The sequence below is a fragment of the Botrytis sinoallii genome (genome assembly GCF_014898435.1).
Source record: "Botrytis sinoallii strain Bc 23 chromosome Unknown BSIN_015, whole genome shotgun sequence".
Lineage (NCBI taxonomy): Eukaryota > Fungi > Ascomycota > Leotiomycetes > Helotiales > Sclerotiniaceae > Botrytis > Botrytis sinoallii.
In genome coordinates, this window is record NW_024066042.1 from 444489 (window position 1) to 472099 (window position 27611).

Here is a 27611-nt window from a genome sequence, read left to right on the forward strand (position 1 = left end):
TAAAGTTAAAGCTGATTGATTACATGCATTTGAGACCAATGTCTTTCAACGACATTTGGCAATTCTCTGAGATGAAATGCTCGAGTCTCTCTGGCTTTGATCATAGCTACATGAAGTCATGAAGTCATGAATAAATGATTATATGTTCATTTATAAGGAACATATATTCCGATTTCTATTTTCGAGTTTCTGGGAACTTTTTATAATTAAAGGTCTTGTCCCTAATTGATTTTTGATGATTTCAAACACCATAGCATTTCCTCTCTTATTTTGTCATAATCAACATCAAAGTCTCATTATCACATTTGCACAGCACGGGTAAAGTTATATTTAAAGTTTAATAAAATGTATTTTTTTGGTTTGAGTTCTTGGGTCGAAATCAATCTAATGAAATATCAAATTAGCCAAGCGGAATCGCAGGAATAGGTTATGGAAATGAATGGAAAACGACTTCTACTCCTCCCTCTTCTTTACAACTTCTTTTTGAATGATCCCCAGAGCGACTTACCGATTTTCTTGGCCTTCTCCCTTTTGCTGTCTCTTCTTGAGGGGGTGGGGGGATGATCGAATGTGGCGAGAGCTTCTCTTTGTTTTGTTTGTCTGGCTAAAGTTCCCATGTCCATGTTTTCGGCGATCTGCAGGTCGGATCCATCGAGTGGAACGTATGAAGCTTCGTCTGGTTGGCTTGCGGAACTGGTCTGGTCGTCTGAGGAGTTGTCTTGAATTCCGTTTGCGATGCACCGGGGGCAACATTTTTTCGACCGAATCAACAAGAATCCGAGCTTGTCGACTCCGAGAACGATGCACTCCTTGTCATCTGATGAGGAAACTTTGTGATGTCCGCAACGAAACTCTGTGAGGGCGCCTCGTCTGTCTTCGAGATCTTCTGGTGCAGCAAGCAAAGGACTTATTGGACGAGAAAGGATGACTGGATCCGTGGGAGGTACCTTGTTTCTGCAATCAGGACACTCCTTGTCGAGTTTGGTCCAGGTCGTTTCGGGTCCGGTGATGCATCTCCAGTCTTCCTCGTCCCCAGCTTGGTGCAAAGTGAGGTTGGCGAAGTACTGATGTTCGCAAGAGAAAGTTGTTACGGCGCCGACTAAAAAAAGCATGATTAGGTTTGGTCTTGGGTTTGGTGTTGAGCTTGAGAATGAAGATTATTCTCGGGTCAAAAAGTCTTGGTAGAAAAGATTGGTTTTGGTTATCTAAGCTCTAGGACTGATTGGATGGAGAATAAATAATTCATTTCAAGAGGACTATAGAGACTTATATAAGTTATCGAAAGTGTTTGTTCTAGATTTGTTCTAAATCTTTTCGAGCATTGTAGTTGTGGTTTACATTGTTTGTCTTCAGTTCAGTTCACGATCTCGCCTCGAATCCGCAGAACATAGCAGTGTATTGGTATTGAACAATGGTAGGAATTCTTCGAGGTACAGCACAAACTAATAGGAGGTGCAGGGTACCCAAGTCTGTTTTTCCATAACGTTGTCGTGTCATAAGTTCGCCAGTGAGGTGAGGGAGGGAATTTGATTCATATTGATCACGTGACACTCAACTCCGCGTAAAGGTCTCCATCGTTGGCTCCAGTCATCACTTTATTTATCATTTCGTGTCAATTTTCGTCCAACATCCTTGCTTTCATTGTGGTTAAGATTTTGGTGACATTTTTATTTTGCTTCCTAGCGCTAGATTGAGCACATGCTTGACTACAGGGACGTCTTCAATACTCATATGTTTTTTGAAATGCTCAAAGAGTAGTACCTCGTAGCATTATACACAAAGAAATGAAAATTTGGTATGTTCGCAAAGGTTTCTCTCCACTTAGCTATGCAGTAAGTGTTTTATTTGATCATAATCGGGTCATGGTACATGCGGGCATCATCACGAAAGAGGTATATTAGTCACATTTGCAGGTAAAATTTGGTCCAATTTTAAGTTTAGTTTATTTTTTATCATTCTGGAACTTTGAAATCCATTCATGTAAAATGGATTTTGCTGAATTTTCAACCAGGTCGCTTCTCCTCATTACTTCAGTCCACTGCTTTTCCGAAATCATCTCGATGACTTCATAGCTCGATGGACATCATCCGTGGAGGAGGCGATCGGAACTAGTGGCCGGCGGCAGGGTTTTCTATCTAAATCATCTGGGTTCTTTCGCGTAAAGTCATGTGCGCCATACTTCGGAAGCTCAGCAAATTCGTTGGCATACGGATTTACGCCCATCATTGTTAAACGTCTCGGCTCTCGCGGATGGATGATTATAACCGGATGAGATCTAAGTGGTTCTGGATGTGGCTTTTCCCGACATGTTTTACACAAAAGCGTGGAATCTGCAATCACAGCCGCGGATTTACTTTTGCAGCTCATTCGTCGGATGATTCCCATCACTCCCGGCTCTTGTTCCTCGCCGATTCGAGTGGCCGAACGTTCTTCGTGTCCGCAAGCGTACGTGGTGAGGAGTGTCGTGGACATGATTGCGATGTTCTTGTTCTTCTGTGTATAATAAAATTCAAATGTAATCGTATGGGCGTGAGTCGATATGGAGAGAGAAATTCGTCAACTTCGGGTGTCCAATCCAGCCACTTATGAACAGCATAGAGAGACTTGTTCAGGCACTGTTTTGAAGTAGTCCATCTCGGGATGGTTTGAACCACTAGAAAATAGTGATAGTTCTAGAAATCATTTATTGAATATTAGATGCCTCGGGAGACGTCTTCGTTGAAGCAAGTTTCTAAATCCATGCAATAGTTCGTTGTTTATGGTCACGTGATTGATCTCGAAATGTCCGGGGGATTCGAGCGACATCTGATCAACGCTCGATTAAGTTTCATAAGTCCTCAATGATAAGCAAGAACCGAAAGTCTCTGTTTTAAAGGAACTTTATGTAGAAAAATTAATGCCGTATATAATCCATTGAAAATCTGAAGAAGCAATATTATTCCAGAAATCCAATTCTCTAGTTCGTAGTCAAAGGTTGTGGTATCTAATTGTTGCACGAATTCCAAGTCGCTTTCGTAAAGGTGGCATATCACAGGGTAGCATGGGGTCTCATATTGATGGTCGTGTTTTATTGTATGGAATCGATTGTATTGAAGTAAACGCCTTTATCCGGGTGTCCAATTTAGTTTTTTTTTGTGTTTTTTTCCTTTAGGTTCCCTGTTGGTCCCTTGTTCCCGCGGTCGAGGTCTGTCCGGCTCGCTCTAGCTACTCACCGTGTGAGTTAGGCTAGCTGGGATGACTGCCTATTCTTCTGGGTCCTTGGCGAGAAGCCATTCCGTGCCGTCGTCTTCCTCTTCGTCGAAGAGTTTGACGTATCCGGATCCCGGGACGTGCTTGCGTTGGAGGTGATGATGGGGGTGTTGGGTGTTGGGGTGTGGGAGTCTTCTCTTCTTCCTCCTTGGCTGCCTCCCTGGCTGCCTTCTCTCTTCCTCCTTGACTGCCTCCCTGGCTGCCTTCTCGGCTGCCTCCTTGGCGAGCGCGATGGTTTCCCTGACGCGCTCTTCTCGAAGCTCTTCGAAGGTCTTGTTGGCGTTTTCGGGGTGGGTTCCTGCGGCGAGGAAGTCTTGAGCCGAATAGTCTGCGCAAACTTCGCAGAGGCCTTCTCGTGCGATGTCTTTGGGGACCTTTGCTTTCTTGCTGAGAGCTCTGCGAATGCTTAAGGCTCTCTTGAGTTTCTTGAGCTTGAAGGGGAATTCGGGGAAGCGGTGGCCGCATTCGAAGACGAGGTGATTAACCATGTTGTTTGTTTGTGGGTGAGTGGTTTGGTTTGGTTTCTTTGCTTTTCTGTTGGTTATTATGAGAAGCTCTGAGGATGAGGAAAGAAAAATAAGAGAAGGATTTCTGAAGCTTTATATAGTATTTGAATGGAGTTATTCTGAGAATCACTGTCATTGTTCACTTGACTGTTTGGTGATGGTGTCCAAGGTGAACAACTGGTCAAGTGAAGGTGCATCTGCTCAAGCTCATCTGCTTTCTGAGCGTTACCGTGCTCGACATACTGCAATTGGCTTGTTCAACGGCACATCAGACCTGTTATCCCATTGTAGAGTATCTATTTACATGCTATTCAGTTCCTGTGCTCAAAATGGTGGATTTAAATCTCCTCGTACCACGTGGAATTTGGGCTCGTTTCCCCCGCAAATTACCACAAACTAGTTCGCAGCTAGTCAAAGCTTATCACCCGGGTATAAATAGATGTCGTTATTTTGATGTTGTTCAGTACTTGTTTCACATGCCTATTGCGCAATCTATTCTCCGGCTAACCTCACATTTTTCACATTTGCACATTGGTTGATTTCAGGGGGTGAGTCACGTGTCAATTCCTCGCCTTTTTTTTTTATAGGGATGCTTTCTTTCAATTGTTGACTTCTGTTGATACATTGTAATTATATTGATTCAATTTTACATAATGTGATGAAAACGTGATATCTTTTGCTTGCGAATAGCCGATGAGTAACTTTCATCCATAATTCTATATGTCTAATCATAGAGATTCTGGGTCCACCACGAATTACTCGGCTACCGAATACCGAATACAGATACTAAATTTTCGACTTGCTCAATTGACCTTCCATGAATCCAATAGATGTCAAACAAGCTGATACCATTCATTGTCTCTCAGCACGATAGTAAATGCAGTCTTATAAGCTTTTGAAACTATACCCAGCAATGGCTCAGCATCACAAACATTCTATTAGGGTTCAAAACACTATTCATCATCATTTTTATTTTTACTTCAAATCATTTTTTCATTATGTACTATAAGGTACTGGTCAAGTTTATTTTAATAATTTCTATGTTTCTTATATTCGAACCGTGCTATATACTAAAAAACAAGATTCTATTTGACTTCTAAACAAAACTCCTGAGTCCGTGGTCCGTGGTTACTTTCTATCCTAGGTCCGATTCTAGCCTCACCCTCCTCGTTCGCCGGTCGCTCAAAGCCAGTTCGGAAATCTCATCCCCGGATCCGTTGGCGACTCAGCTCGGCCCTCCTCACCACGAGTGGTAGAAGGAGTCAAAGTGAGAGGATCGGGGATTAAGATGACCAGAGTCCTTGGTCTTGACTCAGAAGACTGGGGTTCGAGTGGTCGGGTGATTCGCTCGTGGTGTCTCCTGAGCGTCTCGGAGGTTTGTTGTCTGACCCAGGCGTTCACCCGGGGGTGTAAATCATGGTCCTTTGGTGGAGGCGAAGGTGGCGATGGGGATGATCTGCGTGGGAAGTCGGTTACACTCCTCTGAAGCTCTTGTCCTGCAAGATTTCGTTGGTGTGCACCTCGACGTCTCACCGCATCCCATCCCGCATGAGAACGTCTGTGCCTGGCAAGCCGGTGGAACTCGTGGGGAGAGGCCATGCCTCTGTATCGGCCTGTGGCTGGGACGCGGGGGTGTTGGGAAATTGAAGAACAGGGAGGTCGGGTGGACCTTCCGCCATGTTCCACAACTGTGCGTTGGCTTGTGGTGGGGGAGTGATCGTGTTTCGAGGTGGAAGTAAAACTGGTAGATCAGGCGGACCATCGGCCATGTTCCACGGTTGTGGAACTTGGGATTGGGAGTCGGTTGAGTCTGGCGAGCCGCGAGCTGGGACTTGAGATCTTACCTGAGGTGCGTGAACCGGATGCGTGCGATCTTGTAGGGTCTGTCCGCGAGGACGTGGGCCGGGTTGCGCTTGCGGTGCTGGTCGAGAACGCTGGCGGGCCTTTGCCTGGCATACAGGGCAAAGATCCATGCTTGGTCTTCTGATGGTTTCGTTTAAGCTGAAGGCTCTCCTTAAGCGATTTACGATCGGATTTCGGTATTGATAGGGTGTGGCCTGGGCCCGCTCTATGTATGCCTGGGTGTCTGGGAGCTCGTGTGTACAGCTGTACACGACGATCCGTGTCGCTGTCATGGAGACGGTGGACTGTTAGTTTGTTGAGGTAGTAATGTGGGTAGCTACTTTGATTGATTAGATCTGAATACTGTGGTTTCGATCCGATTGTTTGTGTAGGGGAGGGAAGAGGTATTCAAATCTAGTCTGACTGGGAGAAGAAAAATATAATGTTTGATCGAGGATACCATTCCTCATATAGTTCCCGTCCGGGATTGTTCTTCTATAGTTATGTAGCTATTACAAAGAGACTCTGAGCTTTGTTGGTAACTCTAGATGTAGAGCCAATTCATTGACGATTGTGCAGTAAATTCTTCTAACTTCACCTATTCCTCGCCGTCCAGGAGAGTAAATTACAATACATACAATTGTTCTATCACTATTCCCTCACTATTCAGGCGCTGTTTAGCAGTTGTCATTGCAATTTAAATGCCAACAGTAAACGTGCAGTCAATTTCAACGGAACTTGTCTATTCTAAACCACCGTCTTCCAATTTCTACCTACTCATTCCAGAGCTCACCATTGTTTCATACCTGTCCACGACTTGTTCTGATGCTATTTCGGGACTGTTTCGATTCTGTTGGCTTCTACTCTATCGAAAAACAGTTAATGCTAGGTTTCAATTTCCTCACCTCGTTGATTCCTGGTGACTAGAATTCTTCACTTTCCTCTAATCGGGGCAGATGTACACATTATGACACTTTCATGTACTTCAAAGTATGGGATAGCTAACTCGAACGAAATTTCAATTGAAAACTATTCATATCCAGCTCCAAACCCCTCGAATCCAAAGATATCGACAACCCAACATCTCCCATTTAGAATCACGTGATACGCCGACGTCACAACCATGCAAACCGAAAAAGAAGCTTTTCGCGAGGAGAAGCGACAAATTAGCTCCGAAGATCAATATGCCAAGAAAGATTAAACGATAAACCCTTTTCAGCCTTATCCAGAGCTAGCAAGTTGATAATTCTAGTTATAAGATGTAACTATGAAGCTATTGAAAAAAAAAAATGATGACATAATTAAGTAATCAAGTATTTAATTCCAAGCATGACTCTCCAGGGTAAAGCAGTAAGCTTAGACTACAATACGAATGTACTCAGAGATAAAATGAATTAAGCAAACTAATAAGCTATGAGGATACCAGCTCTGATATGGATACATCAAAGCCTTTAGTAATGCTAATTGGGGTGGTCTACGCCTGCTCTAGCACCACAAGAACCATATCTTGACATATTTCAAAAGATTCTTGTATCGTTCGTCTCTACTGAATTATCTCCGTAGGATTCTCTTCCTGACTTCGATAATATGTATCCTTTACATCGGGGAGGGGGGGTCTCTTACCTACTTGTAGAGCCTGCAAGTCAATAACCCAGGGAGTACGGACCATGTTCATCTCACTCGCATCGTAACATTCATTTCATTCATCATATTTTCACATTATCACAATTTTCAAAATTCGAAGTACACAAGAGCAAGTTTTTGTTTGTTTAAGTTTTTAAAATTTTAGTAATTTTTTTAAGTATTTTAATTATTTCGGCATGTTCCAATCAATGATATATTATTACATGACTCCGTTGAGATTCGCAAGGTAATGATTGCCATCCTCACGAAAAAGATCGCTATCGCTATCTCCCTATACAAAAGAAAGAAAATCATTAGTCTTAAGCTCATAAAGAATCATAACGCCAGGGATGATAAAAGAAATCGGGGGCTGACTTACTCCTTCCGCACTAGTTGGCAACGAGCTTTCGTCCTCTGCTCCTTTATCGCCTTCTCCTCTTTGATTTTCGCTGCTCTTGCGCGCAGATCTAATCTCGGAGATTCGGATTCTTTTGGAGGCGCTATTGAGGTGTGTGGAGTTCGGGCTTGTATGAAGAGCTCCTTAAGATCCGTAGGACGAGCAGCCGGTGGCGCCTGATCTTGTATAAACTCGTTATAATCCCTGGCTGCATTCCTCGCTGTCCACTCCTTGCGGACCTTCTCCTCCCAAAACAACCGCGCTCTCCTATCCGCCGGCGACTCTCTCGCAAGACTACCCCTCAGCCGTTCTTCCATATCCCGTGCATGAAAGTCTTCTCGAAGAAGTTCCATGTTAGTATCCCGGTAGGGATTCCGGGGAGGAAGAACGGAGTCGACGTCCGCGTCCGAGTCGAATCCTTTATCCGAGATCGGCGACACTGGCGATACTGGTCGTCGCGCAGCTACGGTGTTGTACCGTCTTGCTTGGATAGGAGTCCTTTGGGACCGGGGTGCTGCTGGTCTGGTGTAATCTTTGTTAGGGCTTGTCTGCGGTTGCATTGAGGCCTGCGCCTCTCTTTGCGCTTTCTCTTCTCTTTCCCGTTCACAATACGGACACAACTCCAAGGAGGGTGTGCGGATTGTTTCAGTAAAGGTTAGAGCTCGCTTGATTCTTTTGATGACGGATGGCTTTGTTGGAGCTTGGAAGCTCAGATTGGGCAGCTCGTGACTGCAAGCGTACACGATTTTCCTGATCTGGGCTGGCATTCTTGCTGGTGGTAGATGATTTTTTGGTTTGTTGGTTGATTAATTCGTCGATAACTTCAATTCAAAACAGACTTTTTGCGTGGTATGAAGAGTATGTAGATGAAATGAAGAGATGGATGAAGATAATAAACTAACATCCCATCCCGGAAACTCTCGAACTTTATACCCCCAGAAACGGATTGTTCTGCGACTCCGTAGCATTGTTCAGAAAATCTTTGACGACATCAACAATAATATCGACGCACATGACCTCATAATACAGTCTACGAGCATCGAACAGACTTTGAAGTAGATTTCGTCCTTCGCTTTCCGTATCCGGGGAGTCGAGTGTAATAGTTTTTGGTATGTTGTTGGCGTGGAGTTGTATTCAAAGTATGCTTTCTCATCTAGGATGAAGATATATGCACATGGTAGTGAACAAATCCAAATTGATAGCGTAAATGATAACTACCCAGAGAAGCTAAGTCTTCTGGGTAGTGAGCGAGGAGAGGTAACCCCAACGCTGAAGAGGAAAGAAAATTCATAACTAGGGGGAAAACTTGCAAAGTCATATACGAATATATTTTCAAAGAAAGAAAATTATTTTCGAGACAGGCGCGTTTCAGCCAAGGACGGGAATAAAATTGCGTATGTGGCGCTTATGTTCTGGAAGAGAGTAGAAGATAGGGCTGAGATGATCTCATAATAGTTTCTCTTTGTGTTGTGACATGTTCTGAGATGATTCTCATGTTGTTCTAGAATATGTATGTGAAATATGATATATTTAGTTGTTCCAATGGGGGCTCCATGTTGTTTTGACGGTGAGATTAAATTGAAGACTTGATCTATTTTAATACATGTCTTAGAGACACGAAGAGTGCGACTCTTTTGTTTCGATTCTTTGTAAATTGCATGTTTGAGGATAAAGAAGTCAATCCGCGATAAAGAAATTCCATAATCTTTATCAAAACCCTCAAGTTCGAACAATGGCCAGAAGAATCTACTTAATTCGGATAATAGCCATTGTAAATTCTGCAGCTCATCCTCTCAGTAACATCAAGTCCAGTCTTCGAATTACAAAGGCATACAACTTTATATATACCTTTATACTTTAATTAAACAAACAACACCACACAAACACAAATCCACTTCCAATATGTCTTCAAGAACATCTTTCAAGCCAGTCGAGGTGCAGGTAGTATATGGAGAGTGCGGACACGTTTTGAGAAAGACCCAGGTAATCCCCATCCAAGTCCCCACAGGAGGAGAGACGTCCAAGAATAAGAAACGCAGCGGCTCTACTTCATCTAACACATCTAAATCATCTCGTCGCAGCAGCTGGAAATCTTTCCTCTGCACTGGCGCAGAACAAGCTGAGAGTGACTCTGACAATGAAGCAGATCTCGAATTCCAGTGTGCAGGAATTGAACTCGTCGACCATATTGCCGGCTTGTGTCCAGACTGCACTACCCGACAAAGCCGCTTGATTGCCCAGCAACAAGCACGAGGCGCCGAAATCATCCGCGCTCAAATTGCTCAAGAGCAAGATGATGAGCGTGAACGACAACGTCGAAGCTATAGGCGCATGGAAGACAGACGTACCAAGTTCAGATGCGGCAAATGCGTCAAAGAAGATCGTCATCCTATTGACCGATCGGCAAATGACGGATTCTGCTGCGAATTCGGACAATCGTTCTGGAATGCCAAGATACCCGATGCTGAACACTTTTCAGTCCCTACCACGGAATTGAAGCGCATGACACTCGGCACAGCTGAAGCACGACACGCCGCGACCAAGGCAGCCAATTCCTATGGATGGAAATCCCAACCTGATCGGTTCAACAGTATTGAACCAGAGGTTATTTCCCAATTCATCGGAATCCCAGGAACCCAGCCTGCGTCTTTACCTGCTCCAGCAGTCCCCAGATACGAGGACGCTAACCTAGACATCGATCGATGGAACTCTCAGGTACAAACATATCGAGGCACTGCGCCCGCACCAAATAGACCACTCCCTCCAACCCCATTGTCGAGAAAGCCTCGGGCTACGCCAGTGAGATTGCAACCATCTGATGGACGACAAGGAGCTAGCAAGGTAATTCCGCTCAGGACCAAGGACTCAGATGTGTCTGTCATGACATCCCCATTGAAGAGTGGCGAGGTGTCACCAGTGTCACCCACCAACAGTCATTGGCCATCGAGCCTTTCTAGACCATCAAGCCTTACTAGACCCAAGACCCAAGATGAGGAATACAACTTGGAAAGAGAGATGTCAAATCTTGAACGCGAAATTGATGGTGCACTAGAGAGTTGGACACAGCCACAAGCAGAACCAGAACCACAACCACAAGAGAGACGACGCAGAAGATGATTTTCCTTTGTACAAGATAGAGCGACCGTAAGAGAGGATGCAGAAAACAATTACACTCATTAGTTTCCTTTGTTGGCTTTTCCTGGAAGGAACACTGTCTCACTTTCCTTTGTTAGATTCTTTCATTTGTTTCATACTCTTCAGGAATCAATAGCGGAGAAAAAGATCTAGGCAAGCAAAAACTTATAATAATTTAAGAAATATATTTACAGTACGAAACAGAATGAGTTATATGAAATGGTGATGTATAGAATGTGAAATGAATGAAAAGTGTAGGCCGTGAACGATATAGGAGCACCGGTTTATTTGAATGGAATTGTAAGCAATATATTCGTCGCACAGAGCGCACTGTGACATTATATATGACATTAGAAGGTGTAGATATGGTTGCATGTTGCGTGGTTCTCTTACCCTTGTACCGTAAATTTAGTCAAGTCAAGCAGTCGGTCTTGTTGACATTGGTCATGATGTATGTAGGTATGTAGTGTAAATCCAAACACATTGATTTATCTAGGTAGGCATGCAGAGTGGTATTCGAGGGACTAAACATGGTATTCTCTGCATATCAAAAACTCGCTTGCAAATGTACAATTGAACCAAGAAATTAGGAAACGCCTCGCACCTCAAAAATAACTCCACCAAATGGGCTTATCCTTCCGGAAAGACTTCACTTCCTGCGAAAGCTTTTCTGAACTTTGCTACCAATCTAAGGCGAGCTCCGTTGACCTTCTGAATAGACTGCCGCCTCTACCATTGCGCTCATGTCCACCTTTTCTTCCCTTGCCCTCCATGGACTTTTCCATGCGTTGCTCGTCTGTGTGATATGTCTCGGTCCTATATCGGGATTTCAATTGGCTTTGCCGTTCTTAATGTTACCGTTCGACTGCGCAGCTTTGAATTTGGCGACCTCTTTTTCAACTGCAACATCGATCCTTTTTTGCAATTCTGGTCTGTATCCGAAGATAAATAGCAACTCCATAAATACGAAGAATGGAGCGAGGACTAAAGCTTGTACGAGGTTGTCGAGTAATGCGGGGGCACGCTTTTCGAAAGCACCATGGCCTACAAATTGCATAATCCACGAAACAAAGAATACAGCACCAGCGATTTGGTTTGCCAAAGTAACATTTGAAGACGTAGCAAGGATATGATTTGAGAATGCGGTCCATCCGATGATGAATGGGAGAAGGATACTGCCTGCGACCGGTTCGAGAAGGATGTAAAAACCGCCATAGCATATTGATCCGATTGTGCTAAAGTTCAAAGGTAAATTTGGAATAGTAAGCCATGATGGCAGAGGTATCAATGTGGGACTGTTGGAGCACTGTTATATATTGTCAGTATGCCTGTCGTCCTCAGTCTCAAGATCGCGAAAACTTTGGGGCCATACAAGGAACAGGCTGGTGGCCAGAATCAATGGCACACATATCATATGAATGAAAACATTTGTAGGATTGTGATGGTAGGCTCCGTACTATATTTAACATTAGCCTATGTTTAGTAGAGTCGCAATATTCGCAATATTCGCCCGGACTTACAAAGGTAAGCTGTTTCTCAAGGTTGAGAGACATTTTGAAGAAATGATCTGATGCGACAGGTTCAAAATCTTTGCGTATGTCTGCGATATTCAGGAATGAAGAAGCAAGTAGATTTTAAGCTTGATTTGATGGTTCAAGGTTGAGGCGCAGTCATTAACTCATCGAAAATGTAGGAGTTCTCGGAATGAGTACAAGATAGAGAGATAGAGGGGGAGAGCGGGTAGGATATGATCTGATTTGATAGAGAAGGTAAAGGAATTTAAGGTAATCAATACATCAATTCAGCCAATTTTGCCTGTTTAAGCTGGTCGCACTGAAAAGGGTGGTTTGAATGGATGCGTATCAAGGTGAAAGCATGTGTTGAACAGTGAACCTCGGAATCAGAATGTGAGGGTGGTGGGTTGGTGGGTTGGTACTTCGGAATCCTCGCTCGTAGAATGGAAGTAATGAGTGGTCGAGTGGCAGAGCAGAGTGGCATGTCATTTTCGTAGTTTGTATTAGTAATCAATCAGTCATCAATTATACGAAGTATTCACCCTCATGCGAGCCATGCTAGATAATGCATGCAGAGCGTGCAGACAGTCAATACCTCATACCTTAATATACGCAGCAGCTAGCGCACATTTCATCCTAACGTCGCGGGAAAAGTCTCGAAACTCTTTAGATCGCGTAACCTTCAACGTCGGGGCAGTTGAGCTCTCTCTCGCTTTCTCGCTTTCTCGACTCTTCTTGTCTTCAATACTTATACATTTCCCCCCAATAATAACAATCCCAAACCACAGCATCGACAAACCTTTGCGCATTCTCTGTAATATCTTTCAGGGATCTGCCAAAGTGTCACGTCTTTGCAATTTCATTCATTTTCAAACAATGTATGTTCAAAGTTGACTATTTCCGGCTTTGATGAACTTTGACTCGAAAACAAAGAAGACTGACAGTTCACAGAACAGTGAGATTGACTCGGCACATCCATCATATTACAAACAACCTTTAGGCGGACTTTGCGGTCCGAAAGAGACTCAACATTTATATGGGATTGGGTGAATAACTTGGGCTTTGGAGCAGGCTGAATATTAAGAGTTGAAGAGGGAAGGCTCTCGAATTATCCGCACTGTCTCAATAGACAAATATATTTAAACTCCGCCTCCTTTCAATAATTTCACCTTCTCTCCGACATTACAAGTTTCTACCAAGAAGGAGGATTGTTGTGTTGCAGCGCAATCCCAAAGTTACATTAACTCGCCAGAAAGGGCTTTGATTCTACAATCCTGAAATCCCATCCACTTCGCTATCTCTTTCGCTCTTCACCATTAAAAATGTTTTTCCTCTACAATCTTGAGCGTCAGGTCACCCTGCACCCATCGTACTTTGGTCGCAATATGCATGAGTTGGTGACTGGCAAGCTATTGAAAGATGTTGAAGGAACATGTACTGGTCTTTACTACATCATCACAATCATGGATACCTTCAACATTTCTGAAGGAAGAATCCTTCCAGGAAGTGGATTGGCTGAGTTCACTGTTGGATATCGTGCTGTAGTGTGGAGACCCTTCAAGGGCGAGACTGTAAGAACTCGATTTTGTGAATTCATTTAACCTGCATTTCTCATGAACATATGTAGGTCGATGCTATTGTAACCTCAGTCAATGCTGTCGGTTTTTTTGCGGATGCCGGTCCTTTGCCCCTCTTTGTATCTGCACATGTAAGTTTTGTTTATTGTTGTTGGTATGCGATCCATACTAATTCAACATAGCTGATTCCTCGTGACATCAAATTCGATGCAAATGCAACACCGCCCCAGTTTACAAACAATGAAGACTCTGTTATTGAGCCAGGTACTCATGTCCGAGTAAAGATTATCGGTACAAGACCTGAAGTTGGAGCCATGTTTGCTATTGGTAGTATCAAAGAGGATTATCTCGGGTGAGTTTCCTATCCTAGTTTGTTACATCGAACTATCCCAACTAACTTCATGTCTAGCTGTTTGCAAGCTTCGTGATCCTTGATATAACTCAGCCTTAACTAAACTCTCAACACCTTTCAAGCATGTTCCAGTCATAACTTCAGGTTTTTATGATGCAAGACCTAAGCTTTCTTGAACCACACCACTATTGTCATTTCATGGAGATATGACCTACCCCAGCGCATTAGCTCAATCCTTTGAGCTCTGAGGTTTAATAAAGTCCACCAGCTTCACTATGGCAGGAATTTGGGTGAGCTCAATGTTATAAATGGATAGATGAATGGATATCTATCTTACAAGTATTTCTGCTATTATTGTTTAGTGACTGGTTCTGTGAAACTCTAGCTAGGTATTTTCATTTTTTGGTTCAATGGTCAGATAACAATCTCAAACATTTTCCTGGTCAAATATACCACATCATGCATTTAAACTTTACTTCAAGGACAGCGCAATTTGCAACCCATTTATCTGCATGCGTTATTCGATCGATTTGAAGAACTGTTTTTGTGTTCATGTTGGTGTTGCTACTTCTTGTTGATAGTTCAGCTCAGCATGAAACCACACCTTTTTTATTCTTGGTTCTACCATCACCAAGGGCCAATTCCGAAATGTAGCTTTGGAATATGATTCTGAACAAATGATAAATCCATGTCAGCCCTGTCTAGAAAAGTGAAATTGTGTTTGAAAATGCGAGTACAGAACTAGTGTGGTTCCCTGAGCAACGTCATATTTTCGTTGCTGTATAAATCATGTCTGGAAAATGTATTTTTGTGGTGAATGATAATACATCAATTAGCTTATTAGCGAGTAGAGCTCCAACTCTAATGGCATATCGTTTCTCGCAGACATGTCCTAAGTTCCTGTAGGAACCGTTTCTACACCTAGGCTACTTGTTTACGGTTCGTATACCACAACCTGCTCAATACGGCAGCTTTATAACCTCATGGTTATTCTGTTCTCGATTTATATTACGGTCTATTCAGCATCATATATCACAACGTACTCAACACGTTAGAATAACTTTTTACTTCCTCATCGTTTGCTAGATGTTAAGTGAACTTCTTACCCATATAACTGCATCCAATAATCTACATTCGTCAAAGTCTGATTGGTCATTTTTCGAACTAACAACAGTCACGACTTCAATATGGCCAACGCGGCAATCAGCGATAAATATATGAGACATGTTGGGCAGCTAACCGCCAAATGTAAGTGTCAAGATAACCACATCGTATGTCAACCACCGCAGTTCCATCGCCACCGCTGCCGTCCAAAAAACCAAGATACTCGAGGAGACGAAAAACGGAGAAGTTAAATGCCTTGCTATTGAGCCGACGATTCCCCCACCGCAGCCCGAGACATATACCGGACATCTCGCTGTGCTTCGCAACCCAACTCATAAAGAGTGGGAATCAAGACCTCACAGATATCTTTCTCCCACGCTCTGTAATATCTCACCGTATTATGTCAAACGATTCGTCGAACCTCCAGTTCGTGAAAAGCTTCTCGAGGGAAAATGGCCGGGGAAACACCATGAATTTACCATGGGGAAGGCTCAAGAGGATGAGATTAAGATTATGCAAGATAGTGGAGTGGTGTATAAGAAGGAAAAAGACAAATATACCAGTCGAGTAGAAGCACAGAGGAAGGAAATGTATGAATTCGAAAAGCAGCTTGAGATTCTGATGACGAAGATACAGGAAATTCGATGGAAGCGAGAGAAAGAAGAGGAATTATGCGATTATCTGGAACATCTCGTTGGGGTTAAGGAATGCGCGGAACAGCAGCGAGAATTTGAGGAGCAGAAGAAGGAATTTTGGCAGGAGAGGAGAGGTTCAAAAAACGGATAGAAGAACGGGTTCAGAGCATGATGCTTTCGTTTAATTACGCGTGTGCAGCTGAAGTTCGAAGTTGTATATTGGTTGAGAATATTGCGCAGGCGCATGAGCTGCTTTTGAGGGATTGGGGGAGTGTTTGGAGAAGCAGGATGTGAAGGAGTGGAGGGATCGGGAAAGGGAAAGGGTGGAATGGGTGAAACGAAAGAGAGAGGGAGGTGGAAGAGGAGGAGAATGTTGAGAATTAGTTTGTGTATGATTTTTCTTGATGTTTCTGGTGTTGGTGAGAAGATCTCTTGAATCTTGATGGGGTGGATGGATCTTGGGCTTGTTAGGTTGGGTTGGGCTATATCTCTATTCCATAAACGACATGAACAATTACAATTATCCGAGCAAGTCTGTAGGATAGGATACCTAGGTACAACATGGTTAGTTAGGAATTATCCAGAAAGAGTTTGATGCTTCAATAAACCTTTTTAAATTGTATATGAAGCTGTGATGTGACTAGTTTTCTTTCTATCTTTTACATGTGAATAGATTGCATCTCTACTTTGTATATAGACATAGACTTGACATCAAGGCGCATACCCAGTATTTACATCTGTGCGAGCTCACCAGTAAAATCAAATTAATTACACAATTAATTATCCTAGACTTCAACCACCTAGCTAGGATAGGCCAATTTTTGCCTTGTATCATACTCTGCTGAATAAATAGGAGAGGAGTGGAGTAGTACCATGGCAAGATTCATGCTGTGTTTTTATATCTAGAGTTTTTATTCATAACATATAGGTACCTAAGTATAGTGTGATAAATTCTTTGTGGGAATGTCTGATGTATATATATGTATGTTCTGAGCTATGAAGTAGAAATGAAGAAGATGGGCTGTAGACTGATGTCTTGAATTGTTAATTACAGTTTTGTGTTGTATTGTGTGTTAACAAGTGTGTTAACAAGTGTGTTAACAAGTGTGTTAACAAGTGTGTTAACAAGTGTGTTAACAAGTGTGTTAACAAGTGTGTTAACAAGTGTGTTAACAAGTGTGTTTGAGAACTAATTTAGTCCTAGTGTCCTGAATGCTAAAGCTGAATTCAGCTGTGAGAGATTTGAATAATTTCAATTAATTTGTTGTTCGAGATTTGTGGGGAAGTTTTGCAGGTTCTTTCTTGTATATTTCATTTGGGTTTTAAAGAGGTTTCTTATGGGTGGATTTGGAACTCAGTATTCATGATTCTGGATGTAAGTGAGTGGTATACTTGTCGGCTATGTTGATAAATTCTGTCAACCATCTTGGGAGCCATGACGATAATGAGAAGACAAGTATATTCGGATAAAAATAAAAAGCTAAGCGGCTATTTATCAAAGATGATCACAGATAGGACCTATACATGAGGCAAAATGCTTTGTTAGTTGTGAAGAATTACCATTTTATGATCATGGATTCTGCTCATCACAATTATATATCCTTTGGGTACAAATTCAGAGATTTGGAGAATCCCTTAGCAGGTTGGAGATCTATATTGATAGGTTTTCTGTCTATTAATTAGGTGCTGACGGTCTCTCTTGCCATGATTTACTTCACTATCATCGTCAGATAACCTCGAAATAGACTTATATCCAGAGTGTGAATAAATACGGTACATTAATTTCTCAAATTTCAGAGTATATAAATAGTTACAATTGGAATATGTATTCCCCAAAGAAAATAAACACATTGATTGCTTAAATCAAACCGTCATATCTTGAGTCCTGCCTTTTTACTTGTGCTCTTTGTATCCTGGTTTTCTCTTCATTCCTTCGAAATGCTGGTATGGTCTACCCCCGGTACCTGTTGAAAATGCCATATGAGTTAAATGTACATACAAATACCTAGCCGGCTCGCCATGCATGGTGAGGAGAGCAGATTCTGGGGGCCCGAACATAAAATAGTTCTCCAGACCTTGGTGAGTGACGGCAAGTTGGAGTTGCCCATTTGTCATTCTCACAAGAGCGTTATTGAGCTGCTCTTCGTCATAAAAATTTACCCTTCCCTGGTCCTCCGCTCTTGGAATCGTTTCAACCCAGTCCCTCAAAAAAGCCTCATTGGTCAAGCCGCGCGTCCATGGCTCCTTGGGATACTGGTTCTGAAGAGATAGTACCACAGCTGCAGCACCACATGTACCAAACTTGCCAGAAATTATAGCTGTCGTGAAGAGCTTTTCCCATTCATTCCTAGAGAAATTCTTTATCCTCAATCTTTCATGAATAGTGCCAACGTTGATAAGTTCAAGCTCCTCTAGCCCAATTTTTGTGGGCTTAGGGTGATCAACTCGGAGCTCGAAACCGACCAATGATGTTCCACGTTCTGCTGCTAGCCTGTTCTCTTCTTCCTTTAATAGCTTCAATGCAAGGCGCTCGTCTTCAACCATCATCTGCTGCTTTTGAGCTTCTATCGCATCACTTTCTTCTGTGTGTGGGTTTGCGTAATCTGGAAGCCACGATTGATGGCTATCTGAAAAGATAGAGACGGCCGCTGCTATAATTGCTTTATTCGCGTCATTAGTGTTGTGAAGTTGCTCCATTGCTTCTCTACGGAGCTGTTCGTCTTGCAAATATTTGAAACTCTCGAGTATCTCGAGGACCCCATCGATTGTTAGTGTCCCTGTAGGCTTAAAGGCACTGGATGGAGGAGAGATCTTCGGTCCTACCACAGGCGGAGGCTTAGGAATGGGTTTGATTCTCTTATGATCTCTCTCATCTATGGTCTCTTCTGCGGGTCTTTTCTCCGGAGTCTTTTTGTCTATATCCGGAAGTGAAGGATAAATAACTTCCGTGGTTGTTCCAGTGACTTGTGGTTTCACCGATGTGGTTGGCACATGATAGTAGGTCAAATTATGTATAGGGGCCTCATATCTGTCAGTAACAGGGAATCACTCAAATGAAGGTTCTAGGCTACTTACAGTTGTGACTTTGGGTCCTACATCCGAAGCATTTGAAGTGGTAAGGCTACTAAACCAGCTAAGACCGCCCACCTTGGGAGGAATTTTGGTTACGGGTTCAGGCGGTGGGATCTTGACCTCGGTGGGTTTAGGTTTTGAAGGTTGAGGAATTCCTATGATCACACCTTCGTGATCATCAGTGGTGTCATTTGGCGGCGGTTCCTCTACTGGCTTTTCGATTTTCGGTTCTGTGATTTTCGGTTTTACTTTGAAAGCAGTTGGTGTCTCTTGTTTGGGTACATAGACACCTGTATTTGTATGCTGAGGCTTATGTGGCGAAATATCTGCATATGTACCGACGCCATGTATAATATCGTGATCTGGATCATAATTTGTGTCTATCCAAGGTTTGGGGGATACAGGTTTCTCATTTTCATCAGGCACGTAATCTGGATTATCTATGTCTGTTTCGTCTGACGGAGTTTTAGGGGGAGGCTTCGGTTTCTGTGATGGTTGACTGGGTTGTGAACTTGGCCCTGGCTGGCCTACTGGGTGAACTTTTGGCGGAGGCCTCAATGGTGGAGGTTTTGGAGGTTTTAGTTGTTGAGGATTTATTGGACGTGCAGTAGCTAGATCGCTGATAGTCGTGTTGAAGTATGAAGCAAGTGATTCCATAGCACTTTCTGCTGGCGGAATACTGGATCCTCCACCGACGGCTACATCAAAATAAGGATTATTTCCGGTTTTCTCTTCCAATCTTTTTAACAATCTCGCTCTAGCTTCCGAGATTTTTTTCGGTCTTTCAGGCTTTGCGGGTATTCGTTTTGGGAGTTTCTTTATTTTCCGAGTTGGAGAGAAAAGTGGAGGGTACTATCAACGGGGTTGGCGGCTTTACGGGCGACAGTCCCGGTAAGGTAGGATATGACACCACACCTGTTTGACCACCCGGCGGCGGAGGCATTCCACCAGGTGGCGATCCTCCAGGTGGCTTAGGTAGTCCCCCAAGTGGTCCCCCAGGTGGCCCCCCAGGTGGCTTAGGTGGTCCTCCAGGCGGTTTAGGTGGTCCAGGGGGCTTTGGAGGCTTGGGGGGTATCTTCTTCTTTTCCCCGGGAAGCTTTTCAGTGTCACTTCGGTTGTCTTCCTCTCTAAATCCCATGTACTTAGCAACTTTGCTTCTCCAAAAGTTTACACTCCTTTCATTCAGCTTCATAAGATCCATTAATCTGAATATATCAACCTCTTCTATGGCATCATCATTTTCCTCAGGCCATTCTTGGATTCTGTCGTTTGGATTGGAAACATAATATTCGGCAAGCTTCACCAAGTTCAAGCAGAAATCGACCCATTGAGTGACATCCTTTACATTGAGGGAACCGCGAGCTTGTCGGAACTCAATGGTATGAGCCCGTGATGAGGATCTCAATGACAGGAAATTTACTAGTCTGTTTGCGTGCGTCAGAGGGAAATTCATGTAACCAGCCAGTTCCTTCTCATCCCTTAGTTGATCAACTTCATCGCGAATCTGTTGAATTGTTCTTCTCTCTCTATAGAGAGAAGTCTCCGGTCGCTGATCCCAGATCTCATGGATTGTTTCCTCATATGTGACATAATCCGCGCCCAGGAGCGTGTGCAAGCGATTACTAATGAGGTTGCCCCTTGCAACAGGATGACCCGGACGACGACATCTAGGATGTAGCTTTGAGATCTCCTCTTCGTATATCAGCAAAATACAAGCCAACTCCTTTAGTGTAGCAAGGTCGGGGGCCTCGACATGCACATGAAGGGCACATTGATTCGTTATGAAGCCTTCATATAGTTCATCTCCGGTACCCTTGAGCGCTTTGACAATTTCTTCAAGCTCGGCGGTATCTTTATGGTTGTTACTCTTGAGAACTCGAGATACCACTTCTATGCCATAAGAATCCCATCGTTTAGAAGTTTTGCCAGAGATACGTGGTATCCATTTATAGAGATTTGCGGAACCTTGGCCGACAACCGTTAGATCTGTCGAAATGATCCATTGATCGTAGGACCCTTTAGTTTTATCCTTCTTTTTTCGTAAACCACTGTGCTTGATATTACCTTGAAGCCTATCAATCTTGTTGTTAAGTTTATTAAAGACAATTTCTTGTGGTTCGAGATTATATGGCCTTAGATTAGATATATCCTTCTTCTCGTCCTCATTTTTGACGTTATTTTTGCGAATGGCCCAACTATTGTAGATAATGTTGGCAAGTCTTCCAAAGGGCACGTTGACCGCTGGACTCCATGCTGGGTCGCGACGAATGGCTAATGGAACATTTTTCTCGATTCCATTGTTAGGGCCATGCCCCTCACGGTCTGTAAGATTGAGTTCTAGATCATGAAATGCCAACACATATTCCAATTCGACCCATACTTCAGACTCTTTCGCTTAGATTTTGTTTTGTCCTCAGCTTGTAATTGAAATGGATTCGGGGTTGGGAGCGTATAAATAAAAGGCGAGACAGCGCGGTGAATCCAGTCGAAAATCATATTGCAGACCGTTGATCTTGTAGCTTTTCTTAGATTCTCTGTGCCACGGTGTTTGAGAAAAGGAAGCTGAAATGTGAAGCTGACTGCTGTAAAAGAGGAGAATTATCCTTTGATAGTACGAAAACGGACTCAAACAAAGATGCACATAATCAGAAAGGATAATAGCCCAAGTAAGAAAGATAACAATTAAAGTAAGAAACTCCTTTGTTCCAACAAGTAGCATCTTACAATTCAATTAAAGTACTCTCGTCGTCCACCTAGCTACAGGGTGGGAGGCCGAGATCAACTACTTCTGGAGCCCTAATCAGCACAAACAATTGCAAGCAGAAGTCAATCATTTCTAGAGAAATATCTGAGAATGCAGAAAGATTTAATCATTCCTGCTCGCCCACTCAGGGGGCTTCAACAAGATACTCGTCAAAGTTGACTTGTTCCACCCCGTTTAATATTTGGCTTATAGGGAATTTCCGTTAAACTACAAGAATCACAGACTACTTCTGTAAAGCCAATTTGTTCCCGATGAAAATGATGATTATTAGGAATATTCCGGACAGTGCAACACGTGCGATAGTATGCTAGGTGTAGGTGGCCTGCCAAGCACTTGATGCAAAACTATGTGATCAAAAAGGAATAAAAACGCTGTCAAGCCATGAAGGTAGATAAAACAAAAAAACGAAAGAAACTCGCTTTCCCCCATAACGAGATCCATTAAAGGCTCAAATACAATGCGCAGCTTGAAGAATAGAGATAAAATCTACTGCCACCCATCAGATCCTAAGTCGCTTAGTCATGTGCAATAAATGACCTTGAAGAGTAGACCATAAGAAGTATTGGATGAAACAGATGACATTGCAATATCTAGCAGGAAGCAAATATAAATCCAACCAATTCTAACTCCTCGTTCGAATCCGATTCCTCGTCTTCATTCTCCTCGGGTATCGCTTCCTCAATCTCAATCTTTCTGATATCCTCTGCAGATCCTATGATACAGATGAACCTCGGTGCAGTTAAATAGACGGATCAACATCACTTGGTCTCCAAGCTGTGAAAGTTGACGATTGCAAAGACTCCAGATTACATGTTAGTTGTCCACGGGAAGTATTCAATTAAGAGAACGGTGCAGCACTCCACGTTGAGTTATCAGGATTTTGTAGTATCGTGATTGTTTCGAAGGTGTGCCTCTCGTCAGGAATGGTGGCAGTTGGGACAATAGCAGGTTTGGATGCTTTCTCAGGTTCAGATTTGGTGGCATTAACTAGTGTCTCCGTTACCTTTTTCTTCAGATCTTTTGCTTTTTGTGCCGCTTCTTGAGTTGCTTGTCGCATAGCTAATGTAATAGTCGTTTCGGCAGCCCCAGAAGGTTTCGTGTTGACCGATTTGGGTGTCGATGCGGGAGGGGCAGCAGGAGCCACAGCCGGCTTGTTATTCTCTTTAATATTGGTTGGAGGTTTTGCTTTGATGGCTGGGTTTGCACCAGGTCCCGACACAGGTACAATCTTGATATGTTGCTTCAATTCGCCGTATTCGTTCCAATCCTCAATCTCAACGAGATCCTGAATTGTTAGCCATATTCTCTGTATCGTCTGATTTCAACATACACCAAGAACCAACCCTTCCTGGACTAAGCCTGGAATCTTTCTAGCACGTCCCGATTCATCTTTACCAGCTCTGCGACCCCATAGCATTCGTGCCTTTTCATCGGTCGCAATATCAAGCGCTTTGAATGGGATTCTGTTCGCTTTCAAGATGGTCTCCAACCTCGATGTCGCAGTAACAATGTGCGATGAACCGGAAGTCAACGATGTGTACAGATAGAGAGCAGGATCGGTGGAGTAGGAAGCAGAAGAAGACGAAGCCATATCTGTTACCTTTGAAGCCTGAAGTGCGGGATGTGTAATGCTGTGACTGGTGTAGTTCGTCGACGACGATAAAGGTGATGAATAGGCAGTTTGGTAATTTCCGGTTTTGACGTTTATAATTAGAACTTCGTAGAATGCATTTGAGTATTCATAAAAGCTTTATATATTTCGATATGGTATAAATCCGAGACGATTTGGCAGGAGTATTGAGGGGACCGTGAATGTCAGTTCCGTGTGAGCGCATTGTTTCAGGGTCAAGCTTAACCTTATCGGCACAACCCATTGATAAGAGCTCTAAATCCCGAGGTGAGCGAGCACCGAGCCAAGATCAATCCATTCACGTAACAAAATATGACAACTTCTAATGGTGCTCAATTATTAGCCCGCGCTCTCAAAGACCTGGGAGTAGAGGTTATATTTGGTCTGGTTGGTATACCGGTGGTACAAATCGCGGAGGAAGCAATTGATGTAGGGATACGATTCATTGCATTTCGAAATGAACAAGCTGCAAGCTATGCTGCCACAGCATATGGATACTTAACAGGACGGCCTGGAGTTTGCCTCGTTGTCGGTGGTCCAGGTGTGGTTCATGCAATGGCAGGCATAGTCAACTCATCTGCCAATGCCTTTCCAATGCTTTTACTTGCAGGCTCGAGCGAAACTCACTTGATCACAAAAGGTGCTTTTCAAGAGCTTGATGCTATCTCTCTTTTGAGTCCGCATACGAAAATCGCAATCCGATCAGACCTCGATTCAATATCACGCTCAATCACGGCAGCTTATAGAACGTCATGGTATGGCAGGCCTGGAGCAGGTTTCGTTGACTTGCCTGCAGATATCATACAAGGAGAAGGAGAACACACATCAACACAGATAGTGCCTGCTGCGCCACGAGCCGCAGGGGATGCGGAAAGTATCAAGAAGGTTGCACGATTACTGAAGTCTGCAAAAGCACCTCTTGTTATTGTTGGAAAAGGTGCCGCATACGCGCAAGCCGAATCTGTTGTTCGGCAATTGATCGACCAGACCAATATTCCTTTTCTACCAACTCCTATGGGAAAGGGAGTCTTGCCTGACTCTCATCCATCCAACACAGCAACAGCTAGATCTGCAGCACTCAAAGGTGCCGATGTCGTCCTCGTTCTTGGTGCGCGACTCAACTGGATACTTCATTATGGCGAAGCACCGAAATACAATCCGAATGTTAAGATAATTCAGGTTGATATATCTGCCGAAGAAATTGGAAAGAACAACGGTGACGCTGAATTTGGAATAATTGGTGATATTAATGTGGTCGTCAAACAACTAAGTGATTCTCTACAGGGCTGGAAATATGATACATCTTCAGTATACATAAAGGAACTGAAAGCAAGTAGAAGCAAAAATGAAGCTACCGCTGCTAAAACTGCGAAAGTTGACAAATTACCGATGACATACGGTCGAGCTTTTGATGTCATCAAGGAAACCATTCATAGATTATCACCACCGGAAAACGGTAGCGTAGTTTATGTATCTGAAGGCGCAAACACCATGGATATCTCACGTAGTGCATTTCCTGTAGAGCATCCGCGATTGCGTCTTGACGCTGGAACTCATGCCACAATGGGCGTCGGCCTAGGATATGCCATTGCAGCTCATTGTGCGTATAATCTACCCTCAAGAGAAGCGCGAAGCGGACCAAACTCTTCCCACAAGAAGATTATCTGTTTAGAAGGCGATTCTGCTTTCGGGTTCTCACTGGCAGAGGTTGAAACAATGGCGCGGTACAGTATGGATATTCTTATCTTTGTTATGAATAATGGTGGGGTGTATCAAGGTGATAGCGAAAGCTCAGATGAGTGGTTGAAACTGCAAAAGAACAGTGAAATGGGTTCCAAGGGAGGCTTACGTAGTACAAGTTTAGGGTGGGAAGTTGATTACCAAAAAGTTGCAGAAATGTGTGGCGGAAAAGGATTTCTAGTCCGTAGTCCTGAAGAGCTTGCAAAAGCTACTGAAGAGGGCTTCAAAGCAAGTGTCCCGGTGGTCATCAATGTTATCATAGAAGCTGGGGCACAGAAGACTTTGGTGAGTATGTTTCCCCTCGTTCATGGTTACTTAACTGACTTGTTGACAGGAGTTTGCATGGCAGCAAGATTCGAAGAAGAAGAATTCAAACAAAGCAAAGTTGTGAAGACGTTTGAGGACATTCTAATGAGACAGGGGTGGCCAACTTTGACTTTGAAGTCGCTACTTCGACCAATCGGGAAGGTGCATGAATCGACTCAACATTCAACATTCAATGGAAGCAAAGGCACAAGAAGTGATATCTTTGACTTTCTATTAATTCTGCAAAGTTCTTTTCTGTTCTATTAATAGATTTCTATACAAGAGGCAAATCCATGTTCATGGGTGAACAATGTTTTTCACTTGCATTTTCTGAAGGGGCCATTCAACTGCAAAGCTGCAAGTTGGCTTGAATATTGAAACATGCAATGGACCATTGGTACACACGCACCTTTATGCAGGGATTTTAGTTTCATTATTGTTTTCCACCTTTTCTTCTTCTTTGTATTGACGTCAGGGCTCTTAGAATGTATATTGACGTTAGATACCTGTATAATGATTAGACCGTTCATAAATGTATCTTTAATTGTAATCTGATACCTTTGCCACGTATCGTTTCTTGCTTCGCGCTCATATCGCACATCGATATACCAAGTCGGTCGGCTCTATGAACCTCAGTACATAATACCCTCATCAACCCACCCGATGTGCTGGCCCGCTCTTTACTCCATTCGCAAAAAGAAAACCAAAGGCAAAATGTTTGACAGAGCCAAGTCTCCCAAAGATAAATACCAACCCGAACGCACCATCCGTGTCGACGCTATGCCTCCCCCCTATCGATCTACATACGTGGTCGAACCAACTCTCGTACCTCTTAATTCTTACCACGAAAGTATGTACTATGCTCAAGAAAGAGAGCGAGAGCGCGAACGCGAACGCGAAAGAATGTTGGACTTTGAGCGGGAGAGAGAAAGAGAAAGGGAAAGAGGACGAAGACCGAGTTGTTCAGATCTCTTCCATAATATCGATGTGATACAACGTCTAGGCGAAAGATTCAAGGGGTTGAATACGACTTTTTCGCCACCGCCGCCCTCAGCCTCCCATTTAAACTCCAGCGCAGCCAGTCGTACTTCTTCAAGTGCTGGTAATAGCAACGCACATGCTCGAACCCAAACCCAAACTCAAACTCAAACAAACGAGAGTTTTGCGAATACGGCGATATTGGCCGCAAGGATTAAAGAGCTAGAAAGGGAGAAAGAGTTAGCGAGGGAAAAGGAAATTGAAAAGCTGAACAGTGGATTGAATGGTGTTCGGGGAGACATTAAGGGGCTGCAGATGAAATCTGAGAGGGAAGAAGGAAGAAGAGAGGGTAGAATAGAGGGGATGGGTATCAAGATATTGGGTACTGGGAATATACCCCCATTTGGCGAAACCTGGATCAACACGAATGGAGAAATTAATCCTTTCTCGCCACCTCGCAGCCAGGAACGAGAAATCGAGATACCGGAGACGCAGGAAATGAGACGGAGCAACAGGATACACGGGGGTAGAGTGGATGAGGAGGCGATTTTCGCAGGATAGATGAGAAGTTTGCGGAGGGAAGGATTGATCGGTTGGCGGATGCGGAGAGACAGTTTGGAGAGCGACAGAGGGAAATGGTTGCGGTGATGGGGAGAGGAAGGGATAATGAGAGTGCGGTTAGGATGAATAGGTTTGAGGATCGGGTTGAGAGGATTGTGGAGAGGGAGATGGGGAGGGGAAGAATATTTGGTGAGGGTGTTAGAGATAGGGACAGGGAAAGGGAAAGGGAAAGAAGAGATAGGAGTGAGGTTGGAAGAGAAAGATATGCGAGACCTAGAATTATGAGAGAGAGGGAGAGGGAGAGAGATTGGGAGTATGGATATGAGAATAGAGCTGTATCTGGGGGCCCAGATATCGAGGGTATGTTTAGATGGTTTGACTGGATGCTATTTGTTAGAGCTACTTTGGTTAGAAATGATGGGTGGCGAGGGTATGGATTTAGAATATTGCATCGAATCTTATTTTATTTTGTTATGGTTAAGTATAGAGTCTCCTTGCATTCTAGTGGATCGTTCTTGTTGGTTCTCTCACTGGAACATCTCATCTGATATACTGTAGGGATACGATCTGATTATTCGAATTCCGAAACCCCATACAGCAGGCAGTGCAAGCTATGATGTTATTGC

General features: G+C 43.5%; 13 protein-coding genes across 13 annotated transcripts; 5 read left to right on the plus strand and 8 right to left on the minus strand.

Moving 5' to 3' along the window:
- Positions 1-470: 470 nt before the first annotated feature.
- On the minus strand, positions 471-1112 carry EAF02_008158 (uncharacterized protein; the record flags this gene model as incomplete). Its single annotated transcript, XM_038904206.1, has 1 exon — positions 471-1112. The coding sequence occupies one exon, from the start codon at positions 1110-1112 to the stop codon at positions 471-473; it is 642 nt and encodes a 213-aa protein (XP_038755928.1).
- Positions 1113-2052: 940 nt separating this feature from the next.
- Positions 2053-2472, minus strand: EAF02_008159 (uncharacterized protein; the record flags this gene model as incomplete). Its single annotated transcript, XM_038904207.1, has 1 exon — positions 2053-2472. The coding sequence occupies one exon, from the start codon at positions 2470-2472 to the stop codon at positions 2053-2055; it is 420 nt and encodes a 139-aa protein (XP_038755929.1).
- Positions 2473-3242: 770 nt separating this feature from the next.
- On the minus strand, positions 3243-3737 carry EAF02_008160 (uncharacterized protein; the record flags this gene model as incomplete). Its single annotated transcript, XM_038904208.1, has 1 exon — positions 3243-3737. One exon carries the CDS (start codon positions 3735-3737, stop codon positions 3243-3245), a length of 495 nt encoding a protein of 164 aa, XP_038755930.1.
- A 1200-nt stretch (positions 3738-4937) lies between these two features.
- EAF02_008161 (uncharacterized protein) lies at positions 4938-5890 on the minus strand (the record flags this gene model as incomplete). Its single annotated transcript, XM_038904209.1, has 2 exons — positions 4938-5211; positions 5289-5890. The coding sequence occupies 2 exons, from the start codon at positions 5888-5890 to the stop codon at positions 4938-4940; spliced, it is 876 nt and encodes a 291-aa protein (XP_038755931.1).
- A 1513-nt stretch (positions 5891-7403) lies between these two features.
- EAF02_008162 (uncharacterized protein) lies at positions 7404-8720 on the minus strand (the record flags this gene model as incomplete). Its single annotated transcript, XM_038904210.1, has 2 exons — positions 7600-8720; positions 7404-7512 (listed from the first exon to the last, which is right to left on the minus strand). Exons 1-2 carry the CDS (start codon positions 8382-8384, stop codon positions 7404-7406), a joined length of 894 nt encoding a protein of 297 aa, XP_038755932.1. The 5' UTR covers positions 8385-8720.
- A 799-nt stretch (positions 8721-9519) lies between these two features.
- Positions 9520-10734, plus strand: EAF02_008163 (uncharacterized protein; the record flags this gene model as incomplete). Its single annotated transcript, XM_038904211.1, has 1 exon — positions 9520-10734. One exon carries the CDS (start codon positions 9520-9522, stop codon positions 10732-10734), a length of 1215 nt encoding a protein of 404 aa, XP_038755933.1.
- An 847-nt stretch (positions 10735-11581) lies between these two features.
- EAF02_008164 (uncharacterized protein) lies at positions 11582-12305 on the minus strand (the record flags this gene model as incomplete). Its single annotated transcript, XM_038904212.1, has 3 exons — positions 11582-12058; positions 12125-12208; positions 12273-12305. The coding sequence occupies 3 exons, from the start codon at positions 12303-12305 to the stop codon at positions 11582-11584; spliced, it is 594 nt and encodes a 197-aa protein (XP_038755934.1).
- A 1283-nt stretch (positions 12306-13588) lies between these two features.
- On the plus strand, positions 13589-14271 carry EAF02_008165 (uncharacterized protein; the record flags this gene model as incomplete). The annotated part of the gene is made up of 4 exons (XM_038904213.1): positions 13589-13837; positions 13894-13974; positions 14026-14195; positions 14253-14271. 4 exons carry the CDS (start codon positions 13589-13591, stop codon positions 14269-14271), a joined length of 519 nt encoding a protein of 172 aa, XP_038755935.1.
- A 1111-nt stretch (positions 14272-15382) lies between these two features.
- Positions 15383-16085, plus strand: EAF02_008166 (uncharacterized protein; the record flags this gene model as incomplete). Its single annotated transcript, XM_038904214.1, has 2 exons — positions 15383-15421; positions 15456-16085. 2 exons carry the CDS (start codon positions 15383-15385, stop codon positions 16083-16085), a joined length of 669 nt encoding a protein of 222 aa, XP_038755936.1.
- A 1742-nt stretch (positions 16086-17827) lies between these two features.
- EAF02_008167 (uncharacterized protein) lies at positions 17828-21502 on the minus strand (the record flags this gene model as incomplete). Its single annotated transcript, XM_038904215.1, has 4 exons — positions 17828-18955; positions 19010-19822; positions 19884-21343; positions 21394-21502. The coding sequence occupies 4 exons, from the start codon at positions 21500-21502 to the stop codon at positions 17828-17830; spliced, it is 3510 nt and encodes a 1169-aa protein (XP_038755937.1).
- A 1106-nt stretch (positions 21503-22608) lies between these two features.
- Positions 22609-23361, minus strand: EAF02_008168 (uncharacterized protein; the record flags this gene model as incomplete). Its single annotated transcript, XM_038904216.1, has 2 exons — positions 22609-23055; positions 23101-23361. 2 exons carry the CDS (start codon positions 23359-23361, stop codon positions 22609-22611), a joined length of 708 nt encoding a protein of 235 aa, XP_038755938.1.
- A 351-nt stretch (positions 23362-23712) lies between these two features.
- On the plus strand, positions 23713-25531 carry EAF02_008169 (uncharacterized protein; the record flags this gene model as incomplete). The annotated part of the gene is made up of 2 exons (XM_038904217.1): positions 23713-25425; positions 25475-25531. The coding sequence occupies 2 exons, from the start codon at positions 23713-23715 to the stop codon at positions 25529-25531; spliced, it is 1770 nt and encodes a 589-aa protein (XP_038755939.1).
- Positions 25532-26160: 629 nt separating this feature from the next.
- EAF02_008170 (uncharacterized protein) lies at positions 26161-26985 on the plus strand (the record flags this gene model as incomplete). The annotated part of the gene is made up of 1 exon (XM_038904218.1): positions 26161-26985. The coding sequence occupies one exon, from the start codon at positions 26161-26163 to the stop codon at positions 26983-26985; it is 825 nt and encodes a 274-aa protein (XP_038755940.1).
- Positions 26986-27611: the final 626 nt, after the last annotated feature.